We start from the raw sequence: 19,763 nt of genomic DNA on the forward strand, positions 1-19,763 counted from the left end.
CCACCCCTCCACCTACGGAGTCTCTGCCGTCTGTTACTTTACCATTTTTCCTGCCTATTTCTGCAGATTTCTCCAGGTGAAATCAAGATCATTTAGCCATGTTCCTCACAACCCCCACTGGTGTTTTGAGACCACTTTAAATGTAGATTAATCTTAAAGACATTAAAGACATAGTATCTTTTCAGTATTAATACTGATATCATTAGATATTAATAGTATCACTAATGATACTCTATCATTAAGGACATAGTATCTTTTCAGTATTAAGTCTGTTTATCCGAGAGCATTGTACATCCTTTGGTTTTCCCAAGTGTTCATATATGTTCCTTGTCCATCATCTGGGTCTTGCCTATCTCTGGTATAGTTTACTGTAGACTCTTCATCTTTAAATTATATTGTACACGGGATCTACTACTTCCATCTTATTTTTGGTTTTTGTTTTGTTCTGTTTTGTTTTTTTGCCTAAGAAAGTTACCGAGTTTTTCCTATTAATGTTACAGTCAAGCACTCACTGACTTCTCCCTGACGGTCGTTCAGTGGATTCTCTTGTGTTCTTCTGACACGTTTTATCTGCAAACAATTTGGCTTCCCAACTTTCCAAATCGTTTACCTCATTTTCTTCCATGGGCTGATCACACTGGCTAGTTCTTCCAGGATAAATTAACAGTGATTCAGGGGGGAATGCACGTTTACAGAGATGTTTTCAGTTTACAGTTTGGGAAATCCACAGAGCAGCACTGAGGGGCCACTGACGTGCATCCATCTATAGTTTCAACCTGGCCTTGAAAATATTGCTAATTTCCATGATCCTGATGAAATATGAAGTCACTAAATTTTCTAAGAGTCTGTGTGTGTGAGCCAGGCATGACCCCTCGTTATCGGTGGGGCGGGGGTAACGCCATATATATTCCTGTACTATAGCCCTAATCACCTTGTGGTTAGGCTGTTTGATTGACTTCTCCCTCCAAAGAGCCATCCTTGTCACTCTATCCTGTGCCTGGACCAAAGTAGGTCCGATGAGGGACACTCTCTGTCTCTTATTGTCCAATTAATTCTTTCTTCCCCCGGGACACCCTTCCCGGAGAAACCAGGTTCTTAGAGATGCAGGTGAGCCTGTCTTCGGGTGGTGTTCAGGGAGCAAGAACAGGGCCACTGGTTTTCCTAGCCACCATCTTACCGTCACCGTCACGAAGGACACAGGGTCCTCCAATACCCCAGACCTCCTTTCGCTCCTTTCCAAGCCACCACAGCAGTGCCATTTCCAAGGAAAGGATAAACCAGGCCAGACATGGTTGAAAATGTATTTATTTTTCTTCAAATGATCTTTGTCAGGCAATAAATAAAAAGACATGTCGACTCTTCTAAAAAACGAAACCAAACAAAAAATAATCCCCTAAACTATATACATCCTACAGAAGTACAAGCATTATCAAATGTAGAAATGACATCACTCTGAAAGACGGGGCTATTTACAAAAGTTACAAGTATTGCATCGCTCTGTCTTGAAGAAGCCTCTCCCTCATCTGACTCCTGAGCTCTGAGGACAGGCAGGGTGCTCCTGGGGGACAAGGGCATCTTCAAGAATAAGCCCCATTATCTTCCTTGCTAGACAAGGAGCAACCCCAACATCCAGACACTGTATTCAGGTTTCTAACACTGCTCCACACATCAGCTGCCATTCAAGGTCACCTGCTCCTTGAGCTCCTGAGAGAAACGATCTTGTCCCTCTGCCGGGCTGGGATGGACAGAAGGAACCTGCCAAGCCAATGACAACCCCCTAGCTGTGGTTTCCGAGACCAGTGAGTTCTGTGTCATTAAGACACCCCCTCCAGCAGCACCTTGCCCTCCAGAGAGCAAGGCGGGTTTTCCCACCTTGGCTACACAAGGAAAGCACCAGGGGAGCTTTGGAACATACAGATGCCTGGGTTCCAGCTCCAGAAATCCTGGCTTCGTTGCCCTGGGATAGCCTGGTAGCAAGGTTTTCAAAAGTCCCCAGTTAACGCCAATGGACAGCCAAGGTGAACCACTGCTTTAATACAACGGGCTTGGCGGCCAACTGCCATCCGAACTGACCATTCTACCTCCCTTCTACCCACTTTTCCAGACTCTTAGAATTTCTCTCATGGCTTCTCAACCTCGTTGAAAACTCTGGAATCCGGCTGGGACGAGCACCTGGCAAAACAGCCTCAGGAGAAAAGGACAAAAGCTGCGAGTGCTCAGACACCATCCACGGCAGCTTCAGCCTAATCCTTCTCCACGGCAAAGTCCAGTGCTTGACCCTCAGTGCTCCACAAACATCCCTGGGTCCCACAGAATTCCAGGAGGGAGCCGACCGCGTCCCTTGGTCTCTAGAGAAGATCCAAGGTAGCCAACAGCACCGCGGACAGGATCAGGGCAAGTGGCAACATTTTCTGGCCGTTACAGGACTTTTGCATCACCAGAAAAGACTCCATGGGGGAGATGCCGGTTGAAATCCACCTGGCCATTCGAGCGGACCCTGTAGTGGTGTCTTCATTACAGAGTCACTTCGAGTCATCAAAGAGGCTTCTTGATGGCATAATTATGACCCTCCAAAAAAAAAAAAGTCCCCTTTTCCGATCAAGCTAATTTCCTATTTTATCTCTGAGAGTTCTGGGACTCAGGCTGTTACCGAGTACAAAGAAAATGGCTTTATAAATAGCGGTTTGACACGGTGACAGAAAACTTGAATTGGAAAGCAGGGGAAAGACATGTCTGGGGCCGGTCCTGAGCTCCGACTGTCCGTGTGGTTGGAATCCAGTCTGGGAAAGCACGACACACAGGTTTTGGCAACTGTACACTTGTTCTGTAGAAAGTGAGTCTGTTCCAGGCTGGCTGCCCTCCCCCCGCCACAGGCGCCCCCGCCCCCCAGGTCTGTCTGCTGTTGGAACCCAGAGCTCTCGCAGCTGCAGAACTGCTCGATCTCACTCATCACAAAACATAGAGCAACTTCTAGCAATCAAGCAAAAAGTGGGAACGGCCAACCACGCCATCTCTAAATAGGTCCCTTGCCCGGGAACCTCAACCCCTCACCTCTCCCCTACCCATTCAGCCAAGCAGCTCCCAGGGATGGAGGGGGCCTCTGGCTTTTCTAAAAACAGGAAGCGGGAACTCCGGCCTCACCCAAAGACAGGGCTTGACAAAGGCAGGATGAGTGATGCCAACACAGGTTCATATTTATGGAAGGAAATGCAAGGAACCTGGTCCTGTCTGGAATGCCAGGGTGAGAAAGGGCATTCCAATGCGATTCTGACATCGAGGCTTGAAGTTATTTATGGATAAGCAAGAATGTTCATTTAGATCTAGACTCACAAGGGGCTTAAAAAAAAAAAAAAAACCCCACCAAAAAAACAAAAAACATCAAAAACAAAACAAAAAAAACGCCAAACAAACATGCTCTCATTTCTAGACAAGTCTGCAAATACCTCTAGGCGGCACTCTGTAACGACACTGTTCCACACTACCACAAATGAAGTAACATGTAGCTTCCCTGCGCCCTCCCCCCACGCCCAGTCTGCAGCAAACCTCCTTCTCCCTCCCAAGAGCCTTATCTGCATTTGGAAAGGCCCCTTAAAATGGCATGAACCCAAGAAGGATTCCAAAATGGGAGCCAGGCTCAGGGTGCCCAGGAAAGCAGCCCAGCAGCCAGCTCCCAAGAAGGGTCTAGCCAGCTTCTCACTCACACCGTCTTCCATTCAAGACGGGAAACTTGGTATCCAAAACCCTCTCCTTCTTCAAGGAAGGGCCTTGAAAAATAGTCAGCTACACCAGGAATTTCAAGAAGGCAAGAACTGCTGTACTTCCCTCTAACATTACAAATACTGAAGTGTGCAGGAGACAAGACGGCGCTTCCAATCGCCAGAGGATTCCCGTCCGGTTCATCTCCAGTTAGCTGCTTGCCCCAAGGGCCTCGCTCCATGGAGGACAATCTCAGCTGCACCGAATTTTCCAGAAGCACCTTTTACCACACAGCACTTAATCCAGGGCATAGGCGAGCTTTCCCGCAGGTCTGGGAGAAGAGGCTCCCATCGCCAAATTAAATCACCGATCTCAAGAAAAAGCCGTGTCACTGGGACCTAGAGCCGCTTTCGTGTCCCCCGTGCCTGGGAACCAGCTTCAAAGAAGTCAGAAAGCAGGTCTTTCCTTTTTTCCTCCTGCCACGTCACCTGCCTGCTTCTCAGTGGCAACCAGTGCCCACTGACCCTCCCGCTACCTGGTCCGTACCTGGGAGATACCGTCCGGCTCCTAACTGCCTTGACCGTGGCAGGACATAAATACATCCCAAGTTCACCATCATCCCTAGGCTCCTTGCACTTACATACTCTGAGGAACTCCTTAATAAATACTTTTATTTATTATTAAGCATCATTATCCACCTGTTGGTGACTTCACAAGGAAAATCATCTCCTGTAAGATTTCTTTAAAAAACAGAACCGCAACCAAAACCCGTTACAAGAACAAAAGAGAAGGAAGCACACAGAACCAGGCACTTCTGGCAAACTTGTTTTCTTTTTGTCCCTTTCCCACCCCCGCGCCCCCTCCCCCCCCTCAATAAAACCGGGTGGGCACGTTTTGCCAGGATCTGTGGGTTTCATAACTTCAAGCCTTACTGCTTAAAAAAATGAGGTAAGAAATTCCTATCTGAAAAGTAACACGGACGCACAAACCAAACCGAGGTCTTCCCTGCCCGCGGAGGCAGCCGTTATTGCTCTAGGCTGGAGTGTGTTGTGGGCTCGTAAGGTGGATTCGAAGTCCTTATTGCCATTCTAGCTGGCCCCGCAGGAGGGCACGGGGGGAGCCTGGCGGCCGGGCTCTCGCGCCAACAGTCCCCGCCAGCCCCGCGGAGAGCCGGCGGCGGGGGTCGGGTCGGGGCTCCCCGCGGCCCTAGCAGCTGGGGGAGGTGGTGATGGGGCTGTGCAGGTAGGGCAGGCTGCTGGGGGCCGCGTGCACGCCCACCGACACCGGGAAGCTGAAGACGAACTGCGACGTGGGCGTGGGGGTGGCCTTGCCCCGCTCCCGCAGGGGCCCCGAGGGGCTGGCGGCCTCCACGGCGCACGACGTGGCCAGCACCTGCGACTCAAACTGCAGCAGCTGCCCCATGAAGCTGAAGTTGGGCGAGATGATGCTCCGCCGCTGCTTGACGAACTCGAAGGCCTCCTCCAGCCGCACCCGCTTCTTCATCATCAGGTAGGCCAGGCAGATGGTGGCCGAGCGCGAGATGCCCGCCTGGCAGTGCACCAGCACGCGGCCGCGGCAGTCCTTCACCGCATCTGGGGCAGAGAGCGCGGCACCGTCAGTGCCCTGCGCGCGCCCGCCCGGGGGTCGCCGGGCGGCAGGTGCGCGCAGGTGCGGGCTGGCCCCGCTGGGTGGGGGGCGGGGGGGGGCGTCTGAGGAGTATTAGGGGAGGGGCACTCCCATTCGAGGAGTAACAGTCCTAAATTCTCCTTAGAGAAGCCCACTGCAAGGGACTCTAAGATTCCTGTTTTTGAGACTTCACCAAACAAATGCACTAAGCTTAGGAAAAAACCCGGGTTCAAGCTGGTGAAATCCCAAGGTACCTCAAGGATTTCCATTTGCAGAAACAAAAACAATGACCCCCCATTCTCTCTTTATTTGTCTCCCTCCCCAATCCCCAAAGCCTTATCATCTAGACATTTGGAGATGGCCAAGCAAGAAGTTGTTGGCTAGGCTAAGAGCAGAGGAGTGGGAATCTGTCTTCCTATTCTCCTGCCCCAACACGGCATCCAGGGGGTCAGCCTTCCTTAGGGGCAGAGGGGAAATCGGTGTGCCCTGGAGACAGCGCTGCCTGAGTCCCTCCTTCAGCAGGGAGCCTCCTGGCTCCCTCCCAGCCTCCCGCCAGGGCGTGCACCCCAGCGCCGACCTACCGATGTACTCGATGGCCTCCATGAACCAGGAGCTGATGTCTGCCTTGTGGTTGTCTTCCACCGGGATGCACTTGTACTGGTAGTGTCCTTCAAAGTGGTTTGGGCAGTCAGAGGAGACATTCAGCAGGGCCGTGATCCCCAGGGCGTCCAACATGTCCCTCCGGGCAGCGTGGTAGGCACTGCCGAGGTAGAGGAAGGGAAGGATCTCCACAGGACCCCCCTGCACCAGAAAGGGGAAGCAAAGGCCCCCCGGGCATGGTGAGTAGGAGGCAGTCAGGAGGAGGAGGAGGAGGAGGAGGACCCGGAGACGGAGCCTGTCCGAGGCCGGCTTTCACAAGCCCTGGAGAACGCCGGGGGACGCAGCGCCCCCAGCCTTCCCCGTACACCTGCTGGGGCTCCCCGCAGATGACAGAACCAGGGGACTCCTCTAGCCTTTCCACTCGGCTCTGCTGTGGGCTGAGAAGCCGGGATGGTAAAGCCTGGTGGGCCCCACACGCCGGTTCCAGTCGCCGCCTCTGCCTGGATACGAGACGCCATGCTGGCCTTGCCACACCATTGGCGACATTCATCTACACCTGCTAATGGCCAGGCTATCCGGTGTGTGATGTGGGGACCTCTTGGGTCGGATACATCTCCGGGTGGCACACCAAAAACAGGTGTTACCAGCCTCACAGACAAAAGGAGGGATCTTGGCAGTATGAGGTAACATCGGCTTAAATTCGTGACATTTTCTGAGTCACATCAACTCAAAAGATCTGAGATCTGGGAGCAGAGTTGCTGCACCCCATAAATTCACCCCCGTCCATCTAAACCGAAGGCCTAGAAGGAGTCTGCTCATAAGGAATATGGCAGCTTAAGCTGGTTTCCTTAGGGGAGGGAGAGCCGACCATTTATGTCCACTTGGCATTTACAGTGGGCTATACACTCCGGGGGGGTGGGGGGGGCGGCCCAGTTCCCAGGGCGGCGCTTTCAAAGAGGGTGCTCTCTCGGCTTCTCCGCAGCAGGTCCCACCCTTCTGATTTCAGCAATCCTCACCCGCCTGCACGTAACTTCAGAGGCTAAGTCGGAAAGTTACATCTTTGTCTTTTTCCGAGCGAGGCTAAGAAGAGGGAAGGGGAAGAGTTTCCAGGAACAAATGCACCCTCCCTAACACCCACCCCAGCACTCGGGGTTCACTACCTTCTCCCCAAACGGAGGCCCTGCATCCCCAACCCCTAAAAAAGCCGCAACCTGGAAACAAGCCTCCTTGCCCCCAAGTTGCCCCTCCCTGGCGGGCTCTGGACCCCGAGTCTACCTGGTCGTGCAGCGGGGTTCCGCAGGAGCTGCAGCCCACGTCCAGGGATTCCGCGGTGCTGGGGGGCACAGCAGGTGGGAGGGCTGCCAGGGCCTTAGTTTTGGAACAGAATTCTGGGTACTCGGAGGAAAACCTCTCATAGCCACCTGTGAAAAAGAAACATGTTCTGGTTAATAGGGTCACTAAGCCAGCAGAAAACTAGCAAGTCCTTGAATCCTACCCCTAGACCGAGAAGGGCTCCGAAGCTGGGGCCGGCTGGATCTACACTGGCCACCAGGTGGCGCTGTGGGCCCAGAGATAATGGCTATGGAGCCTCCAGAGAGACCCCTTTGGTCCGGCTTCATCCTGAAGGCTGGAAGGAAAGTTTTAGGAACAAGACTTAGATTCGAGATGCAGATGCAAAAAGGAGGACGTGCGGGGGAGCATGCCAGAAGGGACCTTCCACAGCAGCTCCTTAGGGTGATGACAGCACGAAGACAGGATGGCTACTGTGGGTTTCCATGAACACGGAGGTGCCAAGCCCTGGGACCTAGGATCATGTCTGTCATCCCCAACTCCAGCTCTTCCTTTGGAGAGGTTCTCGAATGTGGGAGAGAAGGAAAAAAAAAAATTACCCTGGCACCAAGCCCCTCTGGATCTCAGCAACAGAACAGATGCCAATCGTCCGGCCACACAAACAGCTGTTCCATCAACAAGGGGCCAAAATAAGAGGAAACGGGCTTAAATATAAATCCCTCTTGCTACATGCAGGTTTGGGGCAAGGCAGGATTTCCTGCCCTGAGAGTTGCTAAGCTCTGGAATGGTTATCTGTGGGATCGTCTTCCGGGGAAGGGAGGTCTTTTAAGCAAAAAGAGATAAAGGGACAATTTCTCTGTAATAGTGTTAGGGGCGAGCAGAAGAGCGCGGGCTGGCCGGAGGTGGGCAGAGATGTAGGTAGGCAGAGGGGCAGGGAGACACCAGGAGACAAACACCTGATCAGGATCTGATTCACTTGGGAGCTATGGGACGTGGCTTGATGAGCAACTCAGCGTCCACTGTCCGCGTTTGGCCCTGTCCGTATTTTTTATTTTGCAGTTTCTGGAGGACCCACGGTGGATCATAAGTCAATTCAGTAGGGCCTGCACGTTGTGGAACAACCCCTCTCACCGACCCGTTCACCCAACAGTCACATAGGTAACAGCTAAACGTCTGGGTGTAAGCAGTGAGGGGCCAGTGTGCCCTGGAACCATTCGTGGGAACCTTCCAACAGGCAGACATGTGACGGTGAGTCAATGACTTGCCCAAATCCCACTCCCCCGCCCCCAGAAAACACTGCTTTGCGGAGGCAGGGAAACGGTTCTTCACTGCATCGTGAGGCTTCCAGAAACACGGTAGGCATTTTTTCCTCTGAGCCCCAGTCTCCTGCATTCCCCCTCCATGCCCTCCCTTGGGATAGAAACGTTTGGCTGCCTCCCTGGTCACCCGCCTGGCTGCTGCTGAGTCACAATGACCAGCCTCCCCGGATGGAAAACCCGCTCGAGGGGCCAGGACTGGCAGTATCAGGCATGTCGGTGGCCCTCCTGGGCAGCTCAGCTCAGGGGCACCCCTCCTACCCGTCAGCACCCCGTTTTCCTGATAAGGCTACAAACCCGGCTGTCCCAAATGCAGAGAAGACAGGATGGGGGAAGAGGCAGCAAATGTCTTTAGCTGCGGCCCCAACACAGGACTCGGGAAACTTCTTCCAGTCTCCCCCCTTGGAAGGATGGAAAGAGAATTCGATCAGTTAACAAACCACTGGTGAACACTCATATACAAAGACATAACTTGTTACTCCAGACAATTCTATAGGATTTGAAAATTTTTAAGTAAACAACTCTCTGTGTTTATAGTACAATAATTTGAGCTATCCAAATACATTTGTGTTTTTTTTTTCCAAGAAATGTAAGGCCTGGGCAGTGCCCTCCATAAGCTCATCACCTAGACAGACAGACTAGCAGTGCCCACCGGCAAGTGATCAGGGGAGTCCAGGGGGCCAAGGGCCAGGCGGCAAGGTCACAGAGGTCCTAGGACCGCCCCACCGGTCCCAGGGGCAGGGGAAGTGGGAGAGGCCTCAGAATGATTGACACAATGTTTTTCCCATGGCTGAGTAGGTATGAGCAGGGAACCACGTGGATTCTCCTTCAGACTCACAGGTCTGGGTTGCATCCCAACCCAAGAAATCATCAGCTGTGCAGCCTAGGGCTGTCATGCAACCTCTCTGAGTCTCTCCCTCATCTGTAAAATGTGATGAACCGTCGGGGCCCAGCGGCGTCCCTCGAAGACCACTTGGGACAGCCAGTGCTCTGCGCCTGGCCTCGGGGAGACACATAATGAAGGCTTCCTTTTTTGGCACCAAAGAGGGAACCCAGCATTACTGGCGACTTCCCAGACTTTGGACAGCCTTCTTCGCCTAGGCTTTACTGGTTTTTTCCCATTCACAGCCCTGAGATCTGGTTCGGACAGTAGAAGGACAGGTACTGCACTGTCCAGGACCTTTCCCCATCGGGGACGTCCACTGGCTCTGGGTGGCTCCTCAGAGCAGCAAAGGACAGAGGACTCCCGGGCCATGATGGGCAGGGGGCAGGTGGGCAACTGGGCAGGACAGAGGTGACCTGGGGGCCAGAGCAGGCTTGAGGGGGGTCATTTGTCATCTGCGCATCCCCACCCCCAGACCTCTCCTAACAGTACAGAGCGCGTGGGAGAAGACAGCATTAGAATGGGACAGAAACATCACGACTGAAATCAGTTCGCTCTGTCAGATCTTTAAAGAACAGGCAGAAAGGAACCGAGTGAGAAAGCAGATTAGCCCAAGGGACTGGACATCCCAGGGCACGGGCAGCAATGAGAGGGTTTTTCCCTCCTGAGCTCTTGCTAGCTTTGGAGGATCCATTACAAAGAGCAGCACCAAAGGAGGTCCTTTTTGCAGGCCGATGAGCTGCACTGGTCCAGGACCAGTCCGATGAGTAGAACACACAATGATGGGCAGGCAGGGTGCTGGGGCAGAAGCCTGTGAGTTAGGAAACCACTCACGCCCGCACCCCACAAGAGTATCAGTCCTCTATGGCCATCAGCACCATGTTAGTAAAAATGATAGCCATTGTTTAGGGGAAAGGCTTACTCTGTGTCAGTCTCTTCCCAAACATGGGTCCAACTATCAGCCCTTGAGGGGACTGAACCTGATGTCACAGAAAAGAAAACTGCGGTTCAGGGAGACCCCCAAGTAAGGGGAGGGACAACGTTCAACCCATTGGTCTCGAAGCCATCTGCTAGTCTGGCCGTCAGAAGCCCACCCTGCTGTGTCCCCATCTCTGCCTTCCTGGTGGTCCTTCTCTTGGGGGAGCCACAGACTGCTGGTTTTTCACCCTGTTGAAGATACAGAATTTTCAGGCAAAACCAGAAAGGATCTGAACAGGACAGTCCTGACATTTCACCGAACTCTGCTTCTTGCCACGGCTTTTCAAACTACAGGTTGTCACTCAGAAGTCATGATCAGCACATTTTATTTAATGCGATGTAACAGAATAGAAACCTCTAGAATGCATTCCATTTAAAGGGGGATTTTACAGAACTCTGGTTTCAGGTGTGTCTGTATCCCTACAGGGTCATGATGGCAGGATTTCAGACCATATCATCTTTAAGTGCCTATATATATATATATATATATATATATATATATATATATTTTAAGATTTTATTTACTTATTTGACAGAGAAAGAGAGCACAAGTAGGCAGAGAGTCAGGCAGAGGGATAGGGAGCAGCAGTCTCTCTGCTGAGCAGGGAGCCGGATGCAGGGCTCGATCCCAGGACCCTGAAATCATGACCCGACCCAAAGGCAGCCACTCAACCAAGTGAGCCACCCAGGCACCTTGAAGTACCAATACTCTTGTGATCTTAAATATCACAAACTTTATTTGTAAACTACGAACTGACAGCAGGTGTCTCCGAAATCTGCTTTTCGAGCTTCTGGATACAATCGTATGAGACATACACCAATGACTTTCCACCTGTTCCGTCTGTGTCCAACAGAAGGTAATTCTATAACAAATACTCTGAGTAATTTTGACTCGTTTTTCCCGTGTTCTTAATAACAGACTTTCTAGTCTTAAAGCTCTCATTTTCTCATCTAAGTTTTGAAACTTGAGGGGCTAAAGGAAAGAAAAGGAATATAATTCCTCCCCACCCCCTCCCCAATCAACTTTTCTGAGGAATAACTACCTCCATAGCTCAATTCCACACTCTTTTTCTCACACTCACACAGTAGCACAACTGTCACAGTTTACTGCAAAGAACGGCCCACTGGCCACACGTCCATGCAGGGCTAGGACATCAAAGTGTCTAGAAAAGGCAGGTTGATGTAGTGCTGATCATATCCCCACAGCAGGATCTCTAGTGGGGTCTGTGTGGGGAAAGCCAGTCATTTGGTGGTGTCAGTGGTCATGGATCTTAATACGGCTTTCACTCTCTCCATTACCTTCTCCATACAATGTCACCCGTTCAGAGACGAGGCTCCCAGACAGACAAGGGCTTGGTCTCCTGGGACATTTTATCACTACAAGGCAGCTGATGCCCAGCGAGAAAGTCTGGGGTCCTCTGGCTTTGATAACTTCCCTTGATGTGGGGGTTAACTCCATAATCACCTTGTAAATCCTGAACAGTGCTGAATGTTTAAGTGAGCTGCTCAGGCTGGGACCCCAGGCACAGACCCGTGGTCCTGTGCCAGCTGGCTGACAATGACGCATTGGAGCTAGGTCTGGGTTGCAGTCCCTCCCAGAACTTCTGGGCTATCTGCTTTGTCCAGCAAGCGGGCTTCTGCTGCCTTCCGTCAGGAGAGTGAACTCTTCTTCCTGTCAGACTGCCGTGGTCAGGCAGCAACTGCCTCCCAGCTAGGAAACTGGCTATCTGGTTTCAGATGTTATGGTTTTTTTTAAAGGAATTTCTTGGCTCCTTAAGAAGGCCACTCTGGGGGCGCCTGGGTGGCTCAGCTGGTGAAGCATCTACCTTGGCTCAGGTCATGATCCTGGGGTCCTGGGATTGAGCCCCACATCGGGCTCCCTGCTCAGCAACTAGTCTGCTTCTCCCTCTGCCTCTCCCCAGCCCATCCGCTCTCTCTGTCTCAAATAAATAAATAAAATCTTAAAAAAAAAAAAAAAAAAGCCACCCTCCCTCCTTCCTATACAGCCCACCTCTCCTATGAGCCTCGAGGACAAGCCCAAGGGAGCTGTGATGGGCTTAGTAAGGATCGAATTTTCACTTTCAATTTGTACCTACACCTCGTTTTTAGTTACTTTTGTTCGTTGGAAGCTTCCAGTTCAAATGATGCAAAAAAACAGTGAGATTGCTTCATTCGTTGTCATTCTTTGACTGCAGGAGAAGTTAGAGACTATAAGGCCTACCATTTTGTGTAATTCTGATGCCCTCAAGCCTTGGCTGTCATGGGCGTTGTGTCCTGTTTCTAGGAAGAAAAGCTAATCCATTTCTCTTTGGGTGGAGGAGGTGGGCAAACTCATACCCCCTCATCCCTGGGGCGTTGCTGTTTAATGCCACTGACCTGGGGGACTAGCATGGGCTGGGCAACTGGGGCCCGAGAGAGACAAAACAGGCACAGAGTGAGAGCAGGGCTGCTGGCTGAGCAATCCCCACTCCATCACTGGCCTTGCTGGCTGCTTCCTTTGGAAACTGTCATGTCACCATCTGTATGGTCAGGCCCTAGGACTAAAGCATATTTGAGTCCCAACCTGGAGGAAGAAGCTGGACTATCTAGTTGATTGTCCTTTCTCAAAACATACCAGGACAACTTTAACATCAGAACTCAAATAAAAACAGACAGAAGTCATGAGCTGTGGTCAATTTTAGACAGGAGAAAAGTAAAACAGTGTTTTTATATCTAAAATCTTCTGCGTGAGACTGACTTACTGGAGAAGTAGGAGAGGCAGAGAATGCCTTCTATTAGGGTAAGAAAATGCTCTCTTTGTCTTTCTCTAATGACCAGGGTTCTTTATAACCCCAATCTGAGGATTTACAAAAGAAAGAGAAAAGGACTTCAAAGGAGATGTGTATTGTAATAAACATCTCAAAAACTGAAATTTCTGAACGTTCCCTAAAAATGCCTTACAGGATTTTAAATAAAGGAACCTCGGAGGAGAAAGAAAGAAAGAAAGAAAGAAAGAAAGAAAGAAAGAAAGAAAGAAAAAAGGTTTAGGTCAATGAGAATCTTTTACTAGCAAAAAGACCAGAAAATGTAATGATTTAGGTGATGGCTCTTAGCAAAACTTGGATACTATTAGGAAATGGAAAGAGTAACATTTACTCTTAACTGTGAATTCTTGCATGAGGTGAGTGGCAGAAAGAGAGAACTGAGATTTTGAAAGACGGTTATTTAGTTACTCAGTTACTCGGAGGATTAGAGAGCCTTTGGCTGGGAAGGACAATGTAACTTCTGAAAATATTCTACTGCGTTCCTGTCCCTGCAGGTTGTTAGAGACGTCTGCCCGCTTTTGCTCCATATTCATGAAATGAGACCTACACAGAGTCCCATTACGTGAAAACTAAAATGAGCAACTCCGGTAAAAACCAAACCAGCCAAGCCCTAAACCATTGGGGCATGTACTAAAGATAATCTAAAGGGCTTTATGTCCCCCCTTCCCCCAGGGCTTCCCTTTAGTTCCCTGCCCGGGGAGTGCCCTCCTATGAACGCACATTTTCTCCACCAGAACTTAGGAGCCCTGCTTTCCTCTCCTAGCCCTGTGGGAGCAGACACTTCCTGGGTCCTTCTAACCTCAGTGGGGATACCTTTTTGCTTAGAGGACCAAGAAGAGGAAGAGGAATGGTGTTGAGACTTCCTCTCCTTAGCACATACAGGAGAAGCAGCCACAAATGCCCCTGTTAACCTGCTAGGCAGACATTCTGCCGTCCCCAGGGATCTAGCCCTATTCCATCACCACCACCCACCCCTCCGAATTATAGGAGGCTGCTCCCAAAGGCTCCTTTCCTTAGAAGACACAGTGAAACCTTTCCTGGTTCCTCCCCGGGCCTGTTCCTGCAGACGCACTGTTTCTACCTGCTGCCCAGGCCCAGACGCTCGAGGATGTGGACTTGGAAAAGCCTGGTAGGAAACCCTCCCTGACACACACCAGGTCAGACCACAGGAAGCAGTGCAAGCCTCTGGAGGAAAGAGCCCATAGAAGACTTCTTTTCCTTTAGCCAGGGACCTCGGCAAAAGCCAGGGGGCTGTCATTTTACCCGGAGGCTCCTGTCCTACGAGGGGACTGTCATTGTAGCCAGAGGCTCCTGTCTCACCCCGAACCTGAGCCTGAGCCTCGCGCCTAGCGGCGAGTGCGCGGGCCGGCTGTCCGAACGGATCTGGCTCTGGGTTCTCCCCGCTCGACCAGGGAGAAGCCGGAGAAGGAAACGTTAAATATATGCCTTCCCTCCCCGGGTCTTAGGTGTCCTCGCGCCCGTTAGTCCAGGGGCCAAGGTCCCCGAGCTGCTGCTCCGGGGCGATCCCCTCCGGATTTCTTCCAGGAACAAAAACAAAACAAAACGCACCCAGACTCCACGTGGGTCTGCTCGACCTCCAGAAGGGCCCTGGCTTCAGAGGCCCGCGAAGGAAGGCGCAGGCTTGGGCTCTAAATAATGGGGGACAGTCCAGGGCAGCGCGGCACTGAGAACACCCCGTGCCAGCCCGTGCCATCGAGGAGCCCATCACCCCCGAGAAATTTCTCTCCCCGATGCCACGAACGCCAGCAGCGGGTAGGGGAAGGCGGGCGTGCTCCGCAGCTTCGCCTCCCACACCCGCGCGGGAGGAAGCTGGACGTGCGTCCGCCGGGGGCTCCCGGGCACTGCTCGGCCACCAGGCAGGCGAGGCCCGCGGGTCCCAGGCGCCTGGCCTTCCGGTGCAACCCCTTCCCGGCACTTTCTCTTAAAACGCTTTGGGGAGAAGAGAGGAAGATTAGGCTCCCTCGGAGGTGCAAAAGGCAGCCCTCGCGGAAACAGAAAAATCAGCAAAATCGCCTTAGTAGTTCAACCGAAGGTCAACAGCAGCATTTCCCCAGCAGCTGACAGGTCAAATGGCCAGGAAACAACTGCCGAGAACAAAGCCCCCCGCTGTTCGGCAGGGGCAAACCCGGCTCGCCAGCACTGAGCGGGGTTGTTGTGCTTTTTGGAAAGGGCGGCGGGGACAGGTTTCCGCCCCTCCTCCCGCCACCACCTCCCTTCCTCTCGGGTGAGCAGGTCCGGAGGGAAAAGGAAAGGAGGGAGGAGGCGAAGGGCGCCTGCAGGGAAAGGACCGGCTCTTTGAAGGCCCGGGTCTGAAACGCCTCACGGGTTCGGAGGCAGTGACCGGACGCCGGCGAAAGAATGCGCGGAATGCGGCGGTGGGAGGCAGGGGCGCAGCGCGGCGGGGGCGCCCCTACCCACACCGGGTCCTGCCCGCTCCCCCTCGCGCGGGGACAGCCAAGGGCCGCGGCTCCAGCAGGCGGGGCAGGTGCGGTCGGCGCACCGTCCCTCCGATCACTTAGCCCGCGGTCCTTTGGGGGTTTCCGACTCCCCGACTTGACAAGAACTCCCGTCCCCGAGGAGTTGCGCCAGGGTCCGCTTAAAGCCAGCACGCGCCGCCAACAGATGGTTGAGAAGCGGCTCTGAACAAAAGGTCGTACCTCTCCGCAGCCTCCGTTGAGAGGGCACCGTCCCATCTCGCGTTCCCCGAATACACAGTCCTCCCGCCCCCCGCTCCCGGAGCTGAGGTCGAGCCCGAGGCGGGAGAAGTTGGCCACCTTCCAGGCGGAGCTCGGAGTTGGGCAGCAGGGAACGAGACGCAGATAGCTCCGCACAATGTCCGCAACCCGATCCGCCTTTCTGCATTCACGGAGCCGTTCCCGCTTCGGCGCTCACCCTTCACCCTCTTCCCCACCTCTCGGGTTCTCGGGACTCGGCGCAGGGCCCGGGCGTGCCAAGACAACAGGCCTGACCTGGTCCCGCCCGCACAGTGGCACTGGGAGCACCTCCCCCCCCAACACACACACGGATTCTGGGTGGGCAACGCAGTGGGGTCCCTTCGCCTAAGAGGCCTGACGGTCAGTGAGTGTAAATAAATGCAGAATCTCCGAAGACTCCCGACGCGGCAGGTGACAGAGGAAACGCACCCTCGCCGTCTCTGGGGACTTCAGGAGCTCGCACTTGCACACAAACGCACAAAAACCTTGCAAACCCATGCACACCAGCGCGCACAAAGGAGTGCGCGGGGATCCTCACGGCCACGAATCCCTCCGGGCACTTCTTCCCCGGCCCACTAAGACGCAGGCCGCCCAGTCCCGCTGAACCTCCCCTCGGGCTCGCGCCCCGGCGCCCGAGTTTACCTTTGAGCAGGCAGATGTCGGTGCGCTCGGCGTTGCGGCGCAGCGCCTGCACTACCAGCGACACGGTGCTGTCTTCGCGGAGGCTCTCGGCGCGCGGGCTGCGCTCGTCGTAGACGATGACCGCCGAGTAGAGGCCGGAGCGCAGGCGGGCGCGCACCTCCTCCTCGGCGGGCAGGATCTGCTCCAGACTCACGGAGCCCTTAGCCCGCCGCCGCACGATGGTGTTGCAGCGCACGTTGACCGAGCCTCGGATGTAGCCCGCGCTGTGCGCCAGGAACGGTCTGCAGTCCAGCAGCAGGCACTTGCCGCCGCTCAGCAGCCCCAGGGCGCCGTGGCCGCCGCTGCCGCCCGCGCCGCCGCCGTTCTCTTCCCTGTTCATCAGCCTTTTGAGCACGCTGCAGTCCATCTCCCGCAGCTCCTCCACCGTCACCATGGTCGCCGGGCACGCGAGGAGGCAAAGGACCCCTGGGCCAGCCGAGCTGCAGGAAGGGGCAAGCGGGGGCTAAGGAAAGCGCGTGCCGAAGTGGCCGCAAACTTGGCCCCCACAGCCTCCCACGGGTGCACCTCTTCTCCCCGGCCCCCTTGCTCCCGCCGTCTCGCGGTTACATAGCAGTCCGAGCGGCCTCGGGCGCCAGGCAGCACCGCGCGCGGTGCCGAGGGGGAGGCGGCGGCGGAGCGGAGTGCGTTTACGGGAGAGGACCGCGGGCTCCCTTCTGCTGTTGCCTCTATTGTATTTTGCCGGTTGTGCCGCTCCCGCCGTAGCCGCCGCCGGCGCTGCGGTTCCGGCCGCCGCTCCCCACCAGCAGCCGGAGCTCCGCGCACTGCCCCAGCCAGAGTTTCCTCTTTGGCTTATAGATGTATTAAGGCTCTTCTGCTCTCCCCCGGGAGGGGGCAGATTCATTACTACCTCCCGAGGCCCCGCCTCCTGCCATCCCGGGCCTCGCGCCCTCCCCCCGCCCTCCCGCGCCGGCTCCCCGCCCCGTCCCGGCTCCCTCCGCCCCGCGGCCCCTCCTCCGCCCCCTCCCCGCGCGTGAATGGAGTGAGGGCCGCTGGCGCCCAGTCATGGGAACGCGACGTCACAAAGAGCGGAGTAAACAGGGCGCTCGGCGCTCGCCGTCAGGCCCATTCATAAAACCGAGACCTAGAGGAAGAGGGAGGCGGCCTCCGACCGGCAGGCGAGCGGCGGCGCCGGGACTTTGTGAATGGAGCGCGGCGGCGGCGGTCATGGCCGGCCGGGTCCCGGGCTCCGCGGCGCTCCGCGGCGCGTCGCGCGCCGGACACTGGTTGCCGAGCCGCCACCCCGCCGCGGCCGCGCGGGTTCGGCGTGCGGAGCACGGCCAGCCGGGAAGCCCGCCCAGCGGGAGACCGGGGAGCTCGGTGGGGAGGTCTCGTCCCTTTTAGCAACCTCGCGGGTCTCCCACCGCGCGCCGGAGTGGAGAGGGCACCGTGGCCCCGCGGCCCAGCGAGCGCGGCCGGGGGGACGTCCTCGGCCCCGGCTTTCGGAGTGCGCGCCGCCCGGCGGGTTGTTTGAGCCACGCGACCCCGCAGACGTTAACGTCTGCATTAGCGTGATCGATTTTCATCCGAAGCCATGAAATCCGCCTTAGAGCGTCCCGAGGAACGCGGGCGAGCCCCCGCTTCCAAGATGAAAGGGAAAAGCCCTCCGGCCCCGAAGCCCAGTAGTAGGGAGGTGTTGGGTTTGTTGCTTTACGACCCAGAGGCGGGCACTATTGGCCGGAATGATGTTCCTAGGGAGGAAGGCCGGGGTGCCACTCCCGTCCACGCTTCCTAAAGCTGTTTATTGAATCCCGGTGGGGGGGGGGGGCCGACGTTCTCGGCTTTCGGAAAAGTCCTCACCTCATCTTGCATACACGTGCATTGTTTTCTCAGGAAATGACAATTAGGGTCTACATTTGGTGAGAAGCTAGACCCTGAGAAACGGACGCGGGAAGGTTTCAGTAAGTTCTGAGGGCGAGTGCGTCCCTCTTTCCAGGTCGTGTAGCGTTCTCCCCGCCCCCGGTTTTACTTAGGCATTTAATTTCCCAGAAGCCGCTTTTGGCAGGGGGTTGTGCGCGCCCCGGTGGGGACACGGCAGAAGCCAAAAATTACTCGCCCGACATCATGCCAAATCTTGTTAGTGAGAATTAACCGCCGGGTAGGGGGGGGCGGGGGATGGGTAGGAGGCTGCAGGACTCGCTCGCGGCGCGGGTGGCAGCGGAGTCGAGCCTGCCTTTCCGGGTCCCGCCTGGAGGCACGACCCCGGCAGCGAAGGCCGCCGAAGCCGCGGGGTCCTTCCCGCCCCCAGCTCGGCCTTCCGCTGGGCTTTTGTTGCGGGCAGCGCGGCTCCCTGGAGTTCTCACCTCCGGGCTCCCAGAGCGCCCCACCCCCGCCTTCCACTCCCCTACCGGGTCTCGGCGGGGGGGGGGGGGCTCCACTTCCGAAGCTTACCCCCGCCCTCCCCCGCACCCCCCTCCCACTGCGCGGCAGACCCGCCAGTGTCCGGGTCAAGTAGGGGGATCTTCCTTTTTCCTCGGACTCCAAAATGGCTCAGCAAGGCACCGCGAGGATCCGGTCTCTATTTAGAATTCAATATTGTATTCCTGGATTTTTTTTTTTTTTTTTTGCAACGGGTTCATTTTAATTGTTTTTAAAAGCGCTACATATTTGAACACTGGCTTTTTACGAAATTTTACGCCACAGACACGCCGATCAGGCCCTGAAGGGGCCACAACTGCGCACCGACCGCGGCGTCCGGGTGGCGGCTCTGGGGCGCCAAGGCACTCGGGGTGGGAGGTCAGCAGTCCCAGGCTCACTGCGTGGCCTCTCCCGTGGGGACGGGTGTGTACTTCCTCCCGGGGGCAAAGGGGGCCTGTGTCCCGGTTTCTCATTTGCTGAGCCGGCTGTAAGGTTCTGTAGACTCGCTCTCACCGGCACACCCGGAACGTGCGCCCTGTCCAGGGGGCGCCCCCAGTCCCGACCAGCCCGGGCCGCGTTCCTCTCTGGCGTCCCAGGAATCCGGCCCCGCCAGGCCCGCCGGCTGAGAGCTCTCTCGGCTCAGGAAGCGCCGGCGCCTTTACCGGGGCTTGGACAGGATTTCTCTTGGAGGGGCCTCTGGGTCGGAGGCAGGTCTGGGCTAATTTCACTTGTGTGTCTGGAGCTGCGGAGCGTCTCTGGGCCACACCGGCCGCGCTGC

At 55.2% G+C, this 19,763-nt stretch overlaps 1 protein-coding gene across 1 annotated transcript; it reads right to left on the minus strand.

Annotated features, from left to right (window-relative positions):
- Positions 1 to 2,551: 2,551 nt before the first annotated feature.
- On the minus strand, positions 2,552 to 17,444 carry DUSP4 (dual specificity phosphatase 4). The gene is made up of 4 exons (XM_032328975.1): positions 16,571 to 17,444; positions 7,198 to 7,343; positions 5,904 to 6,123; positions 2,552 to 5,288 (listed from the first exon to the last, which is right to left on the minus strand). Exons 1-4 carry the CDS (start codon positions 17,001 to 17,003, stop codon positions 4,903 to 4,905), a joined length of 1,185 nt encoding a protein of 394 aa, XP_032184866.1. The 5' UTR covers positions 17,004 to 17,444; the 3' UTR covers positions 2,552 to 4,902.
- Between the last annotated feature and the right edge of the window lie 2,319 nt (positions 17,445 to 19,763).

The sequence above is a fragment of the Mustela erminea genome, chromosome 21 (assembly GCF_009829155.1).
Source record: "Mustela erminea isolate mMusErm1 chromosome 21, mMusErm1.Pri, whole genome shotgun sequence".
Taxonomy (NCBI): Eukaryota; Metazoa; Chordata; class Mammalia; order Carnivora; family Mustelidae; genus Mustela; species Mustela erminea.